Raw genomic sequence first — 19897 nt, 5'->3', positions numbered from 1 at the left:
TGCCAACAAGATGTTAAAAGTTCATTTTTATATTCCATTCATCATTGATATGTATTTCACATTTTTTCAAATATGTGTGTGTGTTTGTCTATAGAGTGTTCCCTCGATTATCGAGAGCGGTTATGTTCCAGGCAATTTTAAGCGATATAGAGGCACTATTTATTTTATGATTTTTTAAATGAATATTATATGCATTTGAAGTTTTTATAAGCACTTATAAACATTTCCTATGTTCTAAAAACACTCCATACACTCTAAAAACCAACATGAATTTAACATGAAAACCTACTGTAATCTCAATGTACTCAACAATGGTACCATACTTTTAAATCCACGGGATACTGACTGCAGTAAGTGAACTGCTAAGTGGGGAGGGAACACTATACATGTATGACAACTCCTGTTTAATGGTGAGGCACTGATGATCAATTGTAAGGTCTGGTCTTGGTTTCATGAAGTTAAAATGTGAACAGCATGATGAAAACAAACTAGAAAACTTTTATTGATTTGTCTGTGATGACACACCATTGTCATTTTGAGCTTTTAACTTTGTTATTTTTCAAGATTTTGAAGTTATATTTCAGTATTTCTACTCGGGTAGAGCAAAGAGGAATGGGGCTCTAAAACAAGTTGTACTAGAAAATGAAGGTCACCTGTGTTGACGTGAAAGAACAGGAGAGAATGTGAGCCTGTCCCAGCATGCCAAGGTTTGTATGTGGGACTACTAAACTGACCCAGTACCAGTAATGCCAGACAAATCCACATCATAGACAGCAATGAGGACTAATACTGTTGTTGGATCCAAAGCACAAAAGTCTGCATGGCCTGCCAGATTAGCTATTTTAAAAAGTGTGTTTTACTACTAAACTAAAACAAGGTTGACAGTATTATAAAACGTTTAACAGTTCACGTCACCTGACTGGCACCTCTGTTTTGTATTGCATAACAGGTGATACAAAGGTGTCAGGTGAGCTCATAAGCAAAGACATCACATGGTATGAGAGTTGAAAGGCTATTGTGTACTGTATTGTGTGCTGTCAGCGTGTTTTTCACACTTCAAGACTATAGTTGTGTGCCAGTCAAACATAACAAATGTTCTCGTGGATGAACAGCTTTCCAGACTGGGCTGAAACAGTGAGTGTAAAGACTGAAGCCACCTTTGTGCACCTACAAACAAGCAACCGACGACTCTGTAATCCTCACTTCAACTCTCTAGGCACTCACTCAGGTTGTATTTATGGTGCAATGACCTAAGAGAGCACACGGGTGTGACAAGCACCTTATTGGTTTAAAAATAATCTTAATACAAGTGGGTTAGCCTGCATAGAAGATCTCAAACTGGGCCTAAATACAGGATAAAAGCTTAGTGCGGCTAAAACCAGACTAACCTCCTTGCTGATTGGAAATAGGTGTATCATTTTTCACTTTTGCATTGTTACTGTATATAGATTATTTTTATGCTATTTTTAGGAACTGATTCATTAACAATGTTATCTTTGCATGAAATGACTGCTTGTCAGAAAGGTAAATAATAGCGGAAACAGCCCAACCAGTATATGAATCAGTAGGTTTGGGCACATTTCACATTTAAATCGATATTGTGCAGTACCCGAGAATCGATACTCGTATTCAATTGTACCAATTTTCAGTACTTTTGGGTGTTCATGTTGTAATCATTTTAATTTGTTGACCAATATCTCTTTCTTATGTGACATTTTACAGTGACCTAATAATAACTGTGCTGTCTAGTTATATTTTGTTTTCTTGCAAATCTGACTCTCAATTGCAAGTATGCATTCATTTTACTTTGTCCTATGTGTGTTGTCGTAGTTAGGAAGTGGTCTTTGCCATTAAGTTGAATGTGCTAGTCCAGTCTTTTGTTGTGTCCTACAGTGTGTTTGTAATGAAAGGATTGTACTTATTACACACCAGCTGTTTGATTGTAACGTGAATCTTAGTTGTAGTTTTAAATACCACATTTGGAGAGGTTGAAATCGGCATGTAGCATGCATATGACCTATTCAATGTATCCAATGAGCATTGAGCCTTCATTTTGAGCTCTTATCAGCCATGCTTGGTGTGTTGGCATGGAAAGTTACAATATTGCCTAGAGGCCGTCCAGTACGAGTCCACAGCCTATTTGCCTGACAAGTGCTCGAGTTTGCAACCGGACGTGATGTCACATGCAACAAAGGCATCGAAATATTGTACCGTTTGATATTCATTTTACAGTCGTATTTTGAAAAAAAAAAAAAAGTCACTAACACGTGGGATTCTTTGTTTGGATTCTGTGGAATGATGCGTGGGCAAACTGACTATTTGGGTGTACGATAACAGTTGGTATGCAAAAACTGGGTCAAAATTTTGTCAAAAAACTATTCATACAAAAAGTAGGGCGTACAAAAACAAAGACCCAATCAGATCTGGGCATTACATGTGTAAATGTTATGTTATGTTATGTTATTTTCATTTATTATGCGCCCCCCAACCAACTGTTACATCAGCCCGAGTGGAGAAACAAAAAAACAGAAACAGAGACTGAGACACACAAAGGAATCTAAACTAAACATTTAAGACTCACAATGAAAACATAAATTAAAAGTCATCTGCGGTAAAAAGGTGAGTTTTAAGCCGTGCTCTAAAAGAGTCCAGAGTGGTGGCGGACTTAATACTCAGGGGGAGCTTATTCCACAACCTAGGTGCCATCACTGAGAAAGCACGGTCTCCCCTTGTCACTAGGTTTGACCGTGGGACCTTCAGGGTCATCTGGTTGTCTGATCTAAGGCAACGACCCAGCCTGGAGCTGGTGGGTTGGTCCAGGAGATCTTTAATATAAGCTGGGGGGAGACCATTGAGCGCTTTGAAGACGAACATGACGATCTTAAATTTCCCTCTACGCTTCACTGGGAGCCAGTGAAGGGAGGAGAGGATGGGAGAAATATGTTCCCTCATTTTTGCGCCTGTCACCAGCCTGGCAGCCGCATTTTGTACTAGCTGCATGCTATGGATGGTCTTGTCGGTGACCCCAGCATAAAGGCATTGCAATAGTCCAGTCTAGAAAAAATAAGCATCAACACGACCCTCCGTAGGTCACTGGGGGAGAAGAAAGACTTGATCTTGGCTATGGTGCGTAGTTGGAAAAAACAGGATTTCACCACAGATTTCACTAGTTTGTGAAAAATCTCTTTAATCTCAAGAAAAAATAAAAATGTACTACTATTTTGTGATCGTAACTCAATCCATCAGTCTTGCAAAAGAAGTGGGACAGTTTTAGGGGAAATATTAGTAACAGTTAATACATTCAGATTTATAAAATGCTATAAGTCTGACATTTGGTCTTTTGCCACAAAAAGACAGTCCAACCATTTGATCTCAAGCCCCTGAAAGGCAGTGGCCCACACCTGTACGGCATGTCACTTTTAATAACATCTATTATGGCTTACCTCGAGTTCCACGTACTAAATGGTTCAATGCAGTTGTATTGTGTTTGCTACAAAGGTGATGAAATCTATTGCATTTACCTGCAGCTCCAGTGGTGATATGCAGACCGTATATTTGGAAGAATCAGCAGAAGATGTGGCCGGGAAGGCGTGGAGAGTAAACTGCAGCTTGTCACTGACCACACTGCAGCAAGCAGCCTTTTGGGAGAACACAGCAAGCCATTATAAAGATGTACATATCTAATGATTAAGGGCTATATAAATAAACTTTGATTATTTATGTGTGCTAATGTTTTTTTTTTTTTTTTACCTCACTGAAGGATACACTATTTTACCATAGGTATCAACATACTGTATGAAATAAGTTGGTTGCTAATTATTGTTCTTGAGTCAAGTTGACACAGTTCTCTTAACATATTTGGTTTATAAATTAGAATAAAACCTTTTTAAAACAAGTTACAGAACTCTTGCCTGCTAACATACAACTTGTACGAGCAGTGCTGGCCTAAAAAATGTATTTGTAAAAATGTATCTATAAATTTGATCTACAAAACTCACGGAATGTCAGTCTAATAAAAAAAAAATATAGTAACCCCTTTACTAAACTTACAACGCAATTAAGAAGATATACAAATACTGTACAATACTAAAAAAAGGAAAATCATAAAATAATAAATATAAACATCAATAATTGTTTAGTGTTTTTAATCCAATACTTTGATTCTTAAAAAAAACCCCAGCAAAACAAAGTAACAAAACAATTTTTTATAGATTCTTAAAAAATATGAATTGATTTAGAATCAGAATAAGTAAAAATAGCGATTTGGATGAAAAACAATTTCTTGGAACACCCCTACAAATTACAATACCTCACATTTTACTTTTCTTGAACACCAATGTAAATTTACTGTCCCCTCAAAATTAAGTCAAAAATGTGAAAACCTAATGGGGCTTCGACCATGGCCTGAAACCCAGAAGTGCCCGGATGTGCCTCTAGGTCACAAGATTGCAACCCACCTATACAGTAGCATTGCTAACCTAACAAGGAACTTCTCCCAGTAGTTTCATCCACTCGTCTGATGACTTAATGCAATTTTTTATCAAGAAAATTGAACTCAGTAGAAAGGAGATTAAAGATAACGCGTCCCAGCTCAAACTGGGTTCTATTAACGCAGATACAAATGTATGTACGATAGATATTGCTCTCTCTTTTTGAAGAAATAACATTAGAGGAACTTCTGCGACTTGTAAATGGGACAAAACAAACAACATGTTTACTTGACTTACATCTAGGGAAACTTATCAAGGAGCTGTTTGTAATATTAAGACAATCAGTGCTAAATATTATTAACTTATCACTTTCCTCTGGCATTGTTCCCCTAGCATTTTAATGAGGCATTCAAAAAGTCGCTTAAAGATAGGTCTTTAAAGCAAAATCTATGCAAAACTTTGACCAAAGAACATGTTATGAATTATTTTCTACTTTTAAAACACTTAATTTTGGTATACATAATATGACCACTTTAACAAGAGTGTTTTTAAGTACCGGTAAACATTTTAGAAGACATAAACATCTCAAAGATTTTAGCCAGAAACACTAACATGTCAACTCCTCAAAAAAGATGTCGTCTTTTATTGACCAGAGTCTCCAACGCAGACATTGTTTCTTCTGTGTTTGAAGACTTTGAGTGTGTGAGCATGAGCGGGGCTAAAGAGTGCATAAAGAGTGATCAGTGAGACTTTAGTGTCAGAACATCACTTGCCAATCTGTATATAAATGCGCAAAAATCTTGCTCTAGTTTGATTCACTTTGAATGCATTTATGTTACAAGCATAATGCGAATGAATGGGTTGAAAACCTTGCACATGTTTATTTTTTCTACTCGCCCAATCTAATTCTAGGCACATATGCGCTCAAAATGCTTGCATTGCACTGTTTTCTCCTCCACCTTCAATTTGAGGTTGTCCCAGGTACTCAAAAGGGTTTAGGTGTGGAGACATGCTTGGTCAGTCCATCACCTTTGCCTTTAATTTCTTTAGCAAGGCAGTGCCGGACTTAGAGGTGGGTTTGGGTTTCTTATGTTGAAATACCCAGTTTTCAAAGAGAGGTAATTATTATTTGCTTTTTAGTACATGTTAGCTTTCACTATTCCCTGAATGAATTGTAGTTCCCAAGTGCCGGCAGCACTAATGCTACCCCAGAACATGACATTCCCAGCACCACGCTTAGCTGTAGGCAAGACATATTTGCAAATATCGCTTGACACTATCTGAAGCAAATAGGCTTATCTTGGTCCCATCAGCTGGCTTTCAGCAAACAGTTTTTGGGTTTTCTTGTGTATCATTTTTACAAGCTGGCAGCACACTAGGGATGTACCGATGTGAAAATTTCATATCACGGTTATTGTTGCCCAAATTATCACGGTTATCATTATACGGTACTGTTGAATGTGCTCAAAAAGTACTCATTCACACTTCTAATCAAATTTTATTGAAAAATAAACAAGTCTTATTTAAAAAAATAAATACAATAAATAAATAAAAACACAATATATTTTTTGGCAGAAGAAATATGTTCTGAAATAATATTGTTCTAGCTAGTAAAGAGGCATATTATTCTTATTTGAGTGTTTAAATACGTTTATCTTCTTTCGTTTTAATTTGTAAGTTTTAGTGTTTTTTTTAATGATTAAGCGTGTCATGTCTGGTTTATGTGACGTCACGCAAATTCCCTTTCTGTTATTATATTGTTATCGTATCGATCAATATTTCTCTTAGAGAGCACTGCCATTAGGTTTAATGTGCACAATTGTGTATCTTAGTTGCTCAGACAATAATGCGTTTATACAAGTTTAGATTGGGGTATGTTGATTCTTAATGGAGAAAGATGTTAATACCTCTTGTTTTCATATTAGCATTCAAGCTGGCCAGTGCTAGCTTGCGTCTCCAGAAAATGAGCAGTGTCACCAGTCTGTCAGTTTATCAAAGTGTTATCAATCACGGTTTTACAATAGTTTAAATTTCAAATGGTAATACTAACTGTGGGACGTTTTACCGTGGTTTTTCATTATGCTGTTTAAAGTTACATCCCTACAGCACACATACATATATTTTACACTTAAAACACAATCTCTGCAAAATATCTGGCAGCACTCATACTTCTGTTCTACAAACACCACCACTGCAGCAATGCTGGCAGCACTCATAAGCCTAAAATGTGTAGTTTACAGTATTCCTACCCAACCTCTGCGGCAATGCTGGCCGCGCTAATATGATTTGAACACTACTTCTGCAGCAAAGCTGACAGGACACATACATCTATTTTACAAACACAACCTCTGCTGCAAAGCTGGCTGCACTGATATGCTTAAAAAACAACCTCTACAGAAATACTACCAGCACCTATTCACCTAAAATACAACCTCTGCAGAAAAGCTTGCAGCACATATACAGTAGGTCTATTTTTCAAACACAACCTCTAAACCATGCTGGCAGCATTTATGCGCTTAAAACACAACTTCTCCAGCAATGCTGGCAGCACTCATACACTTAAAATGTACAGATGATTAAAAACACAACCTTCGCAGCAACGCTGGCAGCACTCATACACTTAAAACACAATCTCAAAAACTGTGTTTTTCCGTTTAGATGATGAGTAATCCTCACTCCTTAGGTAAAAAAAAGGTGTCTTCAGGTCTAAATTGAATGTCAAAGTTGCCCAACTTTTCAGCTTATGGCCCCCAACTGTCTACTGTGTGAGGCAAGATTTATAATCTAGCACAAACTTTGACCAACTCAGATGTGATGCAGTAGCTCAGTATGTCAATAGCTGCATAACCTCTCAGTGATCAGGGCGCTGTGTTACTCAAAGTAGTTCCTCTGCGTTAGCTCGTACAATGACAATGTCGACAATACTTGGTTAATATGCAGGTCGCAACATGTAAATGGAGTATTGTTGGTGGTTTTTGAATGTTTTTAGAGGGCTTTATAGGCAGAATAGATGTCTTCCATGAGCTTTATTGTTTACCGTCTTGTACGAGCCATATTTAACGATTTAGATACACAAAAAAAGAGAAAGACATATGTGTTCTTGTCTCACATTGGGGTTGTAAAACACAACCTCAGCAGAATTCTGGCCGCGCTCAATACATGATAAAATGTGCAGTTTACTGGTATACTAAACTGCTGTATCGTTCCAAATATAAAATATGTCAACAAACTAAAGAAATGTATCTAGAATAGAGTAAATCAAATTCTACATTTCTCCTACTTGAGTTTTTTCTTGTGCGTGCCTGTAAGCTTTAATAAAGACAGCAAACAGGTCCAAGAAGTGTGTGTTTATTTCATGGAATGGGTGTGATGGTTGAGATTATGGTGATCACAAAGAAATTTAGTGTTTTTTTTACACTAAACTCTCTCTGTGTGGCCTGTGACGCAGCATTTTGTTTACTGTACATCAGGGGTGCCCATTAGATCTATCGTGAGCAAGGGTCGATCGAGGAGGGTGTGTCACTTAATCACAAGGCATTACAAAAAAAGTACACCTAAAAATTTAATGATGATCAATCTTCACTACAACGTCACTTTCATCACTTGGTTGAAATTCACAGCCCCCAAGGATCTTGTGCGATGACGCTGGCTGCTGCGAGCTTAGTTTGAAAAAAACCCACAAAAAACGTGAGAAGCACTTTTTATTTCAATGGATTCTCTTTCCCTACCGGCTGTCAAAAGTGTGAATACCAACCACACAGTTCCGGTTTTCACAATAAAATTGTTGCTCCATCTTGCGTGTACTAATAAAATAAAAATCTTTGAAAACTAGCGAATTCAAACTAGACGGAGTTAACTCCAATGTATTTCTTGTAAAAGGTATAAAAAAACGAGTATGGAAGCGGGACGGATAAAAAGCTAAAAACAACTACTATCATGTGGTGTTGGAAAGAGAGGACTTTTTTTCCCCTCCACAATGTAAATTTGAAGTTGCAGAACTTATCAGCAACTACTGTGAATGCTGTCTGATTCCAATCAATCAGACAGCCCACTCAGGGCCTAGTGGTTAGAGTGCCCGCCCTGAGATCAATAGGTTGTGAGTTCAAACCCCGGCCGAGTCATACCAAAGACTATAAAAATGGGACCCATTACCTCCATGCTTGACACTCAGCATCAAGGGTTGGAATTGGGGATTAAATCACCAAAAATGATTCCCGAGCACGGCACCGCCGCTGCCCACTGCTCCCCTCACCTCCCAGGGGGTGAACAAGGGAATGGGTCAAATGCAGAGGACAAATTTCACCACACCTATTGTGTGTGTGACAATCATTGGTACTTTAAAGGCCTACTGAAACCCACTACTACCGACCACGCAGTCTGATAGTTTATAAATCAATGATGAAATCTTAACATTGCAACACATGCCAATACGGCCGGGTTAGATTAGTAAAGTGCAATTTTAAATTTCCAGCGAAATATCCTGCTGAAAACGTCTCGTATGATGACGTTTGCGCGTGACGTCACGGATTGTAGCGGACATTTTGGGACAGCATTGTGGCCAGCTATTAAGTCGTCTGTTTTCATCGCAAAATTCCACAGTATTCTGGACATCTGTGTTGGTGAATCTTTTGCAATTTGTTTAATGAACAATGGAGATAGCAAAGAAGAAAGCTGTAGGTGGGAAGCGGTGTATTAGCGGCAGGCTGCAGCAACACAAACACGTAGCTGCTACATCGTAGCCGGTGTTTTATTGTTTACATTCCCGAACGATGACAGTCAAGCTTTACCATTGGCCTGTGGAGAACTGGGACAACAGAAACTCTTACCAGGAGGACTTTGAGTTGGATACGCGCTACCGTGAGTACGCAGCTGCGGCTTCCAAACATTTGATCGCTTGCCCGTACGTGCGTGCCGCTATGTGCATGTCACATACGTAACTTTGGGGAAATATATGTTCTGTATGAACTTTGCGGAGGTGAACGGTACTTTGGGCTGTGGGATTGAGTGTGTTGTGCGGGTGTTTGATTTGTATTGGCGGGTTATATGGACGGGAGGGGGGAGGTGTTTGTTATGCAGGATTAATTTGTGGCATATTAAATATAAGCCTGGTTGTGTTGTGGCTAATAGAGTATATATATGTCTTGTGTTTATTTACTGTTTTAGTCATTCCCAGCTGAATATCAGGTCCCACCCGCCTCTCACAGCATCTTCCCTATCTGAATCGCTTCCACTGCCCTCTAGTCCTTCACTCTCACTTTCCTCATCCACGAATCTTTCGTCCTCCCTAAAATTAATGGGGAAATCGTCGCTTTCTCGGTCCGAATCGCTCTCGCTGCTTGTGGCTATGATTGTAAACAATGTGCAGATGTGAGGAGCTCCACAACCTGTGACGTCACGCTACTTCCGGTACAGGCAAGACTTTTTTATCAGCGACCAAAAGTTGCGTACTTTATTGTCGATGTTCTCTACTAAATAATTTCAGCAAAAATATGGCAATATCGCGAAATGATCAAGTATGACACATAGAATAGATCTGCTATCCCCGTTTGAATAAGAAAATCTCATTTCAGTAGGCCTTTAACAATGCAAGTAATCAGAACAAGGTAATACACCAATTTATATTCTTGTCTTCATGAAAGAAATTAATCTATATGTGTTGAACATGTTTGTAATTCTATTAAACACCTTTAACATGTGAACAAAAACATATATTTTATTTACCGTATATAAGTCAGGCATATTTGGTCAGTGCATGACTGCAAGCTAATCAATGCTAACATGCTATTTAGGCCAGCTGTATGGACATATTGCATCATTATGCCTTGTTTGTAGGTATATTTGGCCTCATTTATTTTCATTTACTTACGTCCTCTGTGTATTTAATTTATATTTGCATGTCTCATGACACATTGTCTGTGTGTAATATTGGATGCATTCCTGATAGTTGTTTGTGTGCCATGTTGTTCCAGACCACAGCAAACATTACCCAGCTGGCCAACGATTGTAATAAATCCATTAGAAGAAGACAGCCTGCTGTTTCCTTTAACATTGACACACACATCTATACCTTTGGCCATTCTAAACCAGTAACTTCCAGGAGTTATCTCACCCTCTGAAAAGCATTCGTTTTACTAATGTTATCCAATGTTGTAAAAATGTGTAGAATAAATATTAGATTTAGAAAAATTTCTGTCAATGAAAATATGAGTCAGCCTGCGACACACGTTTCTTTCAGCACGGCGTGCTGCCAGGAGGGCTGTTTCAAACAAAACAAATACCTGTGCAAGCAGATATTCTCAAACATGAACAACATCAAATACAAATACCACACCCGCATCACAGATAAGAGCTTGCAGTGTATTACAGTTAATATAAACACTTACATCATGTGTTGCCTTCATTATAAAACTTATATAAGGCTTTAAATTTTTTGTGGCTCCTGCCAGATTTGTTTTTTGTATGTTTGGTCCAATAAGGCTCTTTAAACTAACACATTAACCCCTCTAAAAAGGTGGAATATTCCACAAGTCACATGGGCCACAGAAAGTTGCATCATTCACATAATCTGCAGGCCATGAAAAACAAAAGTATGTACACTCTAGGGATGTAGCGATACGAAAATGTCATATTAAGGTTACTGTGACCAAAATTATCACAGTATTGTGCAAGTACTCAAAAAGTACTTATGCAGACGCTGAAATTGTTTGAGCAGGTTGAATCTAAAAATAAAAATGATTCAAAAATATAAATAATAACAGTGTTTGTGTGGAATAGACATGGTCTCGGGAGAGGGACTACACATATTATCATTGTTATATGTCTCGTTCTGCGATGGTGGCAGTTTGAATAATTCTGATTCAATTATTTCTTGTGAGATAATTTGTTGATAAATATGGGAGAATCAGAGGTTGACAAATGTCCAGTTATGGAATGGGTCAACCATTTAGGTTCTGCTATATAAAGAAAAACAATGACGATGAGAAGATTAGTGTTAGTCCACAATGGGAATTTAAATATATTTCCCTCATGGTATTAATCAAGTATATGTAACGATGTAGAATTAGAGTAGTGCGATATGCAATGAAAATGATCTAAAATTGAGCGACAATAGAGCTTTTAATACTATCGTTATATCGTGATAATGGATGTTGACGCGTAGTTGTTCCGCTAATTTAACAGGGACAAAAAAACGAATGTGTCCTCAACGTAGGGCTGGGCTATATTGCCTTTTTTAAAATATTTCAATATTTTTAGGCCATATCGCGATACACGATATATATATCTCTATCTTTTGCCTTAGCCTTGAATTAACACTTGATACATATAATCACAGCAGTATGATGATTCTATGTGTCTACATTAAAACATTCTTGTTCATACTGCATTAATATATGCTCATTTTGAACATTCAGGCAGAGAAGGAAATCACAACTAATTCAATTTACCAAAACTGTATTTATTAAACTGTTATTAAGCAGTGGCACAAACATTCATGTCATTTCCAAACAGAAAGTGCAAGATTGTCAGACATTTTAAAACAAGCTATCAGTGCACTTTTGTCACTAAGATGACTTATCAAAACAACACTAAATTAAAGTGCACTTTTTGTACAGAACGCCACTACAATAGTTTAAAAACATGATGTCACACAAGATATTTCAACAAGTGTCAAATAAAAATGAGCTGCATAATAGGAAATCAAATAGTGTTCGTCCTTCGCTATGTGGTAGGTTACTGTGGACTTTTTGATTGATTGAAACTTTTATTAGTAGATTGCACAGTTCAGTACATATTCCGTACAATTGACCACTAAATGGTAACACTCGAATACGTTTTTTAACTTGTTTAAGTCGGGGTCCACGTAATTACACATATTCCACGACATTATCTCCTTTTGTTGCGTCTTTTTTTCATACAGTGTTGATCTGGAAATGTTTGCCTCTGCATTTTGATGGTTTGGCACCGAACGGAGATGTTGACATGCGGAGTAAGCACTCTTCATTCCCCAGCGGGTGACTTTTCAAATGATGCTACATATTAGCAGTAATGCTACTTTTTGTAGCAATGCTTCTGCCTCACACTTGACAAATTACGGTTGTCTGTTCGACATATTCCCACTTGAAGCCAAACCACCGCCAGACGATGGACCCCGTGCTGTTTTTCTTGGGGATTAATTCTTCCTTCATTTGTTACCAGATTCGCACCTTCTTTCTCTCGTATTATCACTCGCACCACAGCTAACTTTCGCCATGCTGCTACCTCTCTGCTCAACGAGGGCGTACACGTATGTGACGTATGACGTGAGAGTATGTGACGTGGGAAGAGCCTGTAGTGTAATGCCCGCAGCTAAAAGCAACTGCGTGAGAACGTATACTCGGATGTCACGATATAGTCATTTTCTATATCGCACAGAGACAAACCCGCGATATATCGCGTATATTGATATATCGCCCATCCCTACCTAAACGTACTCTTCAATGCAATGTGTTGTCCTTGCTAGTGGCTAACATCCTTCCACAGTGTGAAGCCACTTCAAAGTCAACAATAGTCGCCTCCACGACAACAAATAAAATACATTCCTTAAAAGTACCATTATCACCGGAGGACGAGAAAATGCTAAACATGCTACACTACACACACTAACCGCTATCTAGCCATATTGGATCGATACACACATTTGCAGTATCGCCCAAAACCAATGTAAAGTATCCAAACAACAGATGAATAAGTGTTTAGAACATTTTAATGTAATTGTAGATAAAAATATATTACAACAGAAAGTAACCATATATTAACAGTAAGTAGATTAATAATAGTTTTGATTAAATAATACAACTGGAATTTACGCAATATGTTACGACATATGTCAGAAGCAATTTTAGGAGCCTTTTTGATATAGTTCTATTATCATTTATATCCAAAAAATGTTTAGTGATATACAAACGTATATTCCCATTGCAGGAAGCTGCAATGTAAATCGCGGTATACATTTTAGGACATATCGCCCATCCCAATCTATAATTAATGCAATTGACAGAAAACAGGTGTACCTTATGTTGCGCAGACTTCTTACAGTGGAACACTTGTTGGACGACAAACTCTGATGCTTCAAGATCATCTTCATCGAAGGTCAGAAGAAATGGATTCTGATTAAAAGAATGAAAACCAACATTTAAATTAGCAGCTATGACTGACTTCAATAATTGCATCAGAATTGTTCAATCTTTATATAAACAACATTTGTAAGGTTACAAAGGACTTAAAGTTAGTATTGTTTGCAGATAATACAACTGTGTTGTGTTAAGGAGAGAACACACAAAAACTAACACAAATAACAGAAAAAATGAACAAATTAAACAGATGGTTTGACAAAAACATCTAAAAAAAATGCTATTTGGTAACAGTAGGAGGGAAATTCAAACAAATACAAATTGATGGAGTAGTCATTGAAAGGGTAAAAGAAAACACATTTTTGGGTGCAATAATATATGATCTAATGAACTGGAAACCTCATGTAAAAATATACAGCATGAAGTAGCAAGAAACACGTCAATAATGAATAAAGCAAAATATGTTCTGGACCAAAGATCACTTTATATTCTCTACTGCTCGCTAGTGTTACCATATCTGAGTTATTGTGCAGAAATATGTTGAAACAAACAACAACAAACAACAAACAACAACAAATGTCCTCTTCATTCACTAACCATGTTACAAAAAATATCAATTACAATAATACATAATGTTAGATATACAGAACATACAAACCCTTTATTTATTGAATCACAAATATTGAAATTCAACTTCTTGGTGCATTTGCAAACAGCGACAATTATGCCTTAAGCAAACTATAACCTGCTACCCAAGAATATACAACAATTCTTCTCAACAAAAAAGGAGAAAAATAACCCTAGAGGAAAATTTAATTCAAAACATTTGTATGCACGTACACCACTTAAAATATTTAGCATATCCGTATGTGGAATTACATTATGGAATGGATTAACCAATGAAATCAAACAAAGCACCAATATGATTCCCTTTAAGAGATTGTTCAAACTACAAGTGTTCACAAAGTACAAAGAAGAACAATTATGAATATCGTGAACCTTTTCATTAATTTTTTTTAGATAATGATAATTTATGTATTTAATATTTGTTTACTTACTATTGTATATTATTTGCCTTCCTTTAATACTACTTATTTTTATTGACACAGATCTATAGGTGTAATTTTAACTTACTATGATCTATCTGTGTTGGCCCTGCAATGAGGTGGCGACGGGTGTACCCCGCCTTCCGCCTGAATGCAGCCAAAATAGGCAGCACCCCCCGTGACCCCAAAAGGGTCAAGCGGGAGAAAACGAATGGATGGATGATGCAATCATAATACAATCACTGATTTGGCATGACCTGTTAAGAGTGACAGCATGCTTCATAACACCGCTCATATACCTGGGGATTCATCTATGAAGCTTGCAAAACAGGTGAAATACGTGGACCAGGGGTGTCCAAAGTGTCGCTTGGGAGCCATTTTTGGATTACACCTCTTTTCTTTTCATAGGCCCAGGCAAATGTAGAGATAAAATTAAAAAATAATAAACAGCGGCACATTTTGCACGTATCGTAATGCAAAGAGAAAAAGCGGAAATGTTTGTATTTATCTAATAGAACAGAGGTTATTCATCCTCTACTTAAAAGACCTGACCTCGACACAGACCTTCTGAACTACCAGATGGTGTCACACCTCTTGTAGATCTGAAAAAATGGTCGCACAGCAGCTAAATTAACATTTAACAACTAACAATCTTTTCGAACTTTTTCAGTCGGGTTTCAGGGCAAATCACTCTACTGAGGCGGCTCTTGCGAAAGTGACCGATGATTTGTTGCTAACTGTGGATGCCAATGCGTAGTGCTGGAAAATAAAACAATAACAACATATATCGCATTAGACACGTAATCAATATTGATACACATGTGTTAGATGTTTTTTTTTCTCTACTTTATCTAAAGAAATTGGAAATTGCAAAGCAAGATTTGGTGCATGAACAAAGGCACTCAGACTCTTGTAACCGAGAAATGCAGGAAGTAATCACTGATCAGTGGGAGTGACACGCTAACAGCCAATCATGTAACAGTATCAAATTTGGTTTCGCCATCTTGTTGTCTCGTGGTTGAGTCTTTGCATGGAGTGAGAAGAGAAACTGAGAACGAGTGCTGCAGAGCGTGAAGAAATTGTCGATAAAACATGAAAAGTCACCTCGACATTATGGTAGTTTTGAGGATTTTTTAAAAACAGGCCATGGTCAGACCAATGGGGTCTGTAAATTATAAGACAGACCAAATATGCTGCCGCTAGGCGACACCATACGCAAACTGGTGTTAGCTTTCACTGTTATGCTGATGAAACCTAACTTTACATGCCCCTAAAGCTGAACAACAACACGGCAGATTGTCGTCATTTAGTGGTGTCTTAATGCAATCAATCAATGGATGTACGGCCACTTTTCACATCTTAACGCTAAGAAAACAGAGATGTTAGTTATTGGCCTTGTTAGACACAGGCACTTGTTTATGATACTACTTTGAAATTAGACAATAAAACAATTGTACAAAGCAACTGTAAAAAATCTCAGCATTATTTTTGATCCCACTCTCTACTAAAACAGCATTCTCTTATCTCTGTAATATCACTAAAATGTGTCCCATTTTGTCTACCAGTGATGCTGAGATCATATTCATGCGTTTGTTACGTCTCGTCTTGATTAATGTTGTAACATATTTTTCGGGTCTCCCCATGTCCAGTATTAAAAGATTGCAGTTGGTACAAAATGCAGCTGCTAGACTTTTGACTTGGACAAGAAAATTTGATCATATTACGCCTATATTGGCCCACTTGCACTGGATTAAGGAGCAACTTTAAGGTTCTATTACTTTAAAGGCCTACTGAAACCCACTACTACCGACCATGCAGTCTGAGAGTTTATATATCAATGATGAAATCTCAACATTGCAACACATGCCAATACGGCCGGGTTAACTTATAAAGTGCAATTTTAAATTTCCCGCGAAATCCGGCTGAAAACGTCTCGGTATGATGATGTTTGCGTGTGACGTCACGGGTTGAAGCAGACATTTTGGAATAGCATGGTGGCCAGCTTAAGTCGTCTGTTTTCACCACATAATTCCACATTATTCTGGACATCTGTGTTGGTGAATCTTTTGCAATTTGTTTAATGGACAATGAAGACAGCAAAGAAGAAAGCTGTAGGTGGGATCGGTGTATTAGCGGCTGGCTACAGCAACACAACCAGGAGGACTTTGAGTTGGATAGCAGATGGGCTATCCGACGCTAGCCGCCGACCGCACCGATGATTGGGTGAAGTCCTTCGTCGCGCCGTCGATCGCGAGGTCCCGTAGCTAAGTTAGCTTCAATGGCGTCGTTAGCAACAGTATTGCTAGGCTTCCGCAGGCAGGACAGCATTAATCGTGTGGTTACAGGTCCAGGGTTTGGTTAGATGTCTACTGATAGTAGAAGTAATAATAGTATTGTTGATCTTCTGTCTATCCTTCCAGTCAGGGGCATGTTTCTTCTGTTTCTATCCGCAGTTAAGCACGTTGCTATCGCGTTAGCTCCGAAGCTAAAGTGCTTCACCGAAGTATTGTCGTGGAGATAAAAGTCACTGTGAATGTCCATTTTGCGTTCTCGACTCTCATTTTCAAGAGGATATAGTATCCGAGGTGGTTTAAAATACAAATCCGTGATCCACAATAGAAAAAGGAGAAAGTGTGGAATCCAATGAGCCCTTGTACCTAAGTTACGGTCAGAGCTAAAAAAGATACACCCTGGCGTCCTGCACTGCACTCTAATCCTTCACTCTCAATATCCTCATCCGCAAATCTTTCATCCTCGCTCAGATTAATGGGGTAATCGTCGCTTTCTCGGTCCGAATCGCTCTCGCTGCTGGTGTAAACAATGTGCAGATGTGAGGAGCTCTTCAACCTGGGACGTCACGTTACTTCCGGTACAGGCAAGGCTTTTTTTATCAGCGACCAAAAGTTGCGAACTTTATCGTCGATGTTCTCTACTAAATCCTTTCAGCAAAAATATGACAATATCGCGAAATGATCAAGTATGACACATAGAATGGATCTGCTGTCCCCGTTTAAATAAGAAAATCTAATTTCAGTAGGCCTTTAAGGTTCTTATACTAAATGGTCTAGCACATTGGGCCTGAAACCTGCGACTCTTTCATCCTTGTGTTGTGGCTACAGCTAGTTTATGCTTCACTGTACTCTAGTCACCACGCTGTCCTTGAGGCACTGTCATGAGTCTTTCAAAGTTCTGCATCAGCCATTAAATTCTAGGGGCAGTGGTTTCTGGTGAGAAACCATGGCCTTTAGCTTAGTTTGTTAGCTTCCTTTGTTGCTAATAAACAATGGTAACTAGAGAGGGATTGAGTGTTATTGTTACTGATGCTGTGTTATATACTTTAATTGCAAACAAAGGCATTTTTGCAAAGATGGGAAGTATGCCTCATGATTGAATGGCATCAACACAGGACAAGTACTAAAAGCCAACCAATTACAGCCTTTACCGCGCTGCTGCTATGCAAGGTTAGACTTTCTTTTAGGCGTACGTCACGCTACACAAGAAGACCTGGTGGTGGACAACAGAGCTCGCCTTAAAACAGCAGCATAAACAAAATGTATAGAATAGAGCAAAAGTACAGAACCATGGAAATGCATAGTAAAGGAGAAACATGAAGGAAAAGGAGATGTATGATAACCAGAGTTAGGCATATTGCCGTTACATAATAACGGTGTTCCTAACACACACACACAACTTTAACTACAACTGGGGAATAAATACAATACAATGAACTGATAATCATGTAATCGCACAATACCCTGTTTGTAGACAAGAAGAGATACAGCAACCAAAGCACATTGAATCCCTGTATTAACTATATTTCATTATATTTTCTAAGTAATTTGCTTAACACTGGTGACAACATAATAGATCATAAAACAACAATCCAGCAAAGTTGGATCTTGACTAACTGTCAGGTGTTGACAGGTGTGGGTCGTTACCTAGAGAAACTATAGAAAAAAACTAGAAAAGAAACCAATGACAAAATAATATGCAAAATACGGGGGGACAATGAACAGACAGGAACGTAATGTGACAATAATTTAAAAGAAACTGTAAATGTAGCATTAACTTCAATATAGTGATCAAGTACGGTAGGTTTTGTGGCTCCGAGTGGGTTTGGATTTGGTGGAAACGGACCCAAATGGCTCTTCTGGGCTATAAAAATAAAATTTGATTGATTATCACAAACACGATTTGTCTTTGAGTACAGTGGTAGTCTATAGTCAGTAAATCAATTATTCAAACAATAGATGAACTCGATAACTTTGGCATCATTGATAAATTGGCATGTTTGAGTGGGTATGTTTAGTCTTTCGCTTTAAAACAAGTTATAAGAAGGTTCACTCTGTAGATCACTCGAAGAACCAGAGTTTTTATTCAATAGCAGAATTAAATGAACCGAGTGAATCCTCTCGTCAGTCATCCACAATCTCTGTCTCAATGGGCGGACAGCTAGCTTACACACAACGAGAGAGGAGAATAAATTGTACATCTTAAAGCGCATTTTCCTACTAGTTGTTTTATTGCCATCACGGCATTCTCGCTCGTTCGTCCATGGTGATGGGCTCATATTACCTCTCCGGTTTGAAGTTGGAATATTACCACAATGAGATATTTGGTTTTGAAAACATATTTTTTCCTCTTAATTTGTGTTACTTTGACTATGTTTACACTGCAGGCCAAAGTGGCTCAAATTGGATTTTTAAAATCAGTTTTTTTTTCCAGCTGACTGTTTACACTGCAAGTAAAATGTGATTTATTTAATCAGACTCCAGTGTAAATGCTCTTGTTGTGGCCCCAATGTGGTCTCAACGTCACTAGCATGCACAGTGCGATAAAGTGAAAACAAAGGAAGTTGGCCGGGAGGAAGTCATTACAAGTACAAAAGAAAAGAAAAAAGTTGCCACACCTTAAAAATGTGCGTTTTTTACGTGAAAATAAATGTAAATAATATAATGTATGAATGGATGTATATAGTGCAATATATTTTGGAGGGTTTTAAATCTTTTAATGGCTGTTAATTAGAGGACACACAGACATCAGCGTTGATCTACGTGAGCTTTATTTTTCAACTCACATGTAAGACAGCTTGGCTCGGTTGTTAGAGCGGCCGTGCCAGCAACTTGAAGGTTCCAGGTTCGATCCCTGCTTCCGCCATTCTAGTCACTGCAATTGTGTCCTTGGGCAAGATATGTCACCCACCTCCTCCAAGTGCAATCCACACTGGTATAAATGTAACTTAGATAATTAGTTTCACTATGTAAAGCGCTTTGAGTCACTAGAGAAAAGCGCTTTATAATTCACGTCATTT

General features: G+C 38.0%; 1 protein-coding gene across 2 annotated transcripts in view; it reads right to left on the bottom strand.

The window, feature by feature from the left end:
• Nucleotides 1-19897, bottom strand: part of LOC133650785 (C2 domain-containing protein 2) — a 66090-nt gene that overhangs the window by 31086 nt on the left and 15107 nt on the right. For both annotated transcript variants that reach the window (XM_062048430.1, XM_062048431.1), the window contains exons 2-3: nt 13481-13576; nt 3522-3638 (exon numbers count right to left, since the gene is read on the bottom strand). In XM_062048430.1, coding sequence (XP_061904414.1) covers nt 3522-3638; nt 13481-13576 — 213 coding nt within the window. The remainder of the gene's footprint in view (nt 1-3521; nt 3639-13480; nt 13577-19897) is intronic.

Source organism: Entelurus aequoreus, linkage group LG05 (assembly GCF_033978785.1).
Source record: "Entelurus aequoreus isolate RoL-2023_Sb linkage group LG05, RoL_Eaeq_v1.1, whole genome shotgun sequence".
Lineage (NCBI taxonomy): Eukaryota > Metazoa > Chordata > Actinopteri > Syngnathiformes > Syngnathidae > Entelurus > Entelurus aequoreus.
This window is presented reverse-complemented; position numbering and strand designations above follow the sequence as displayed.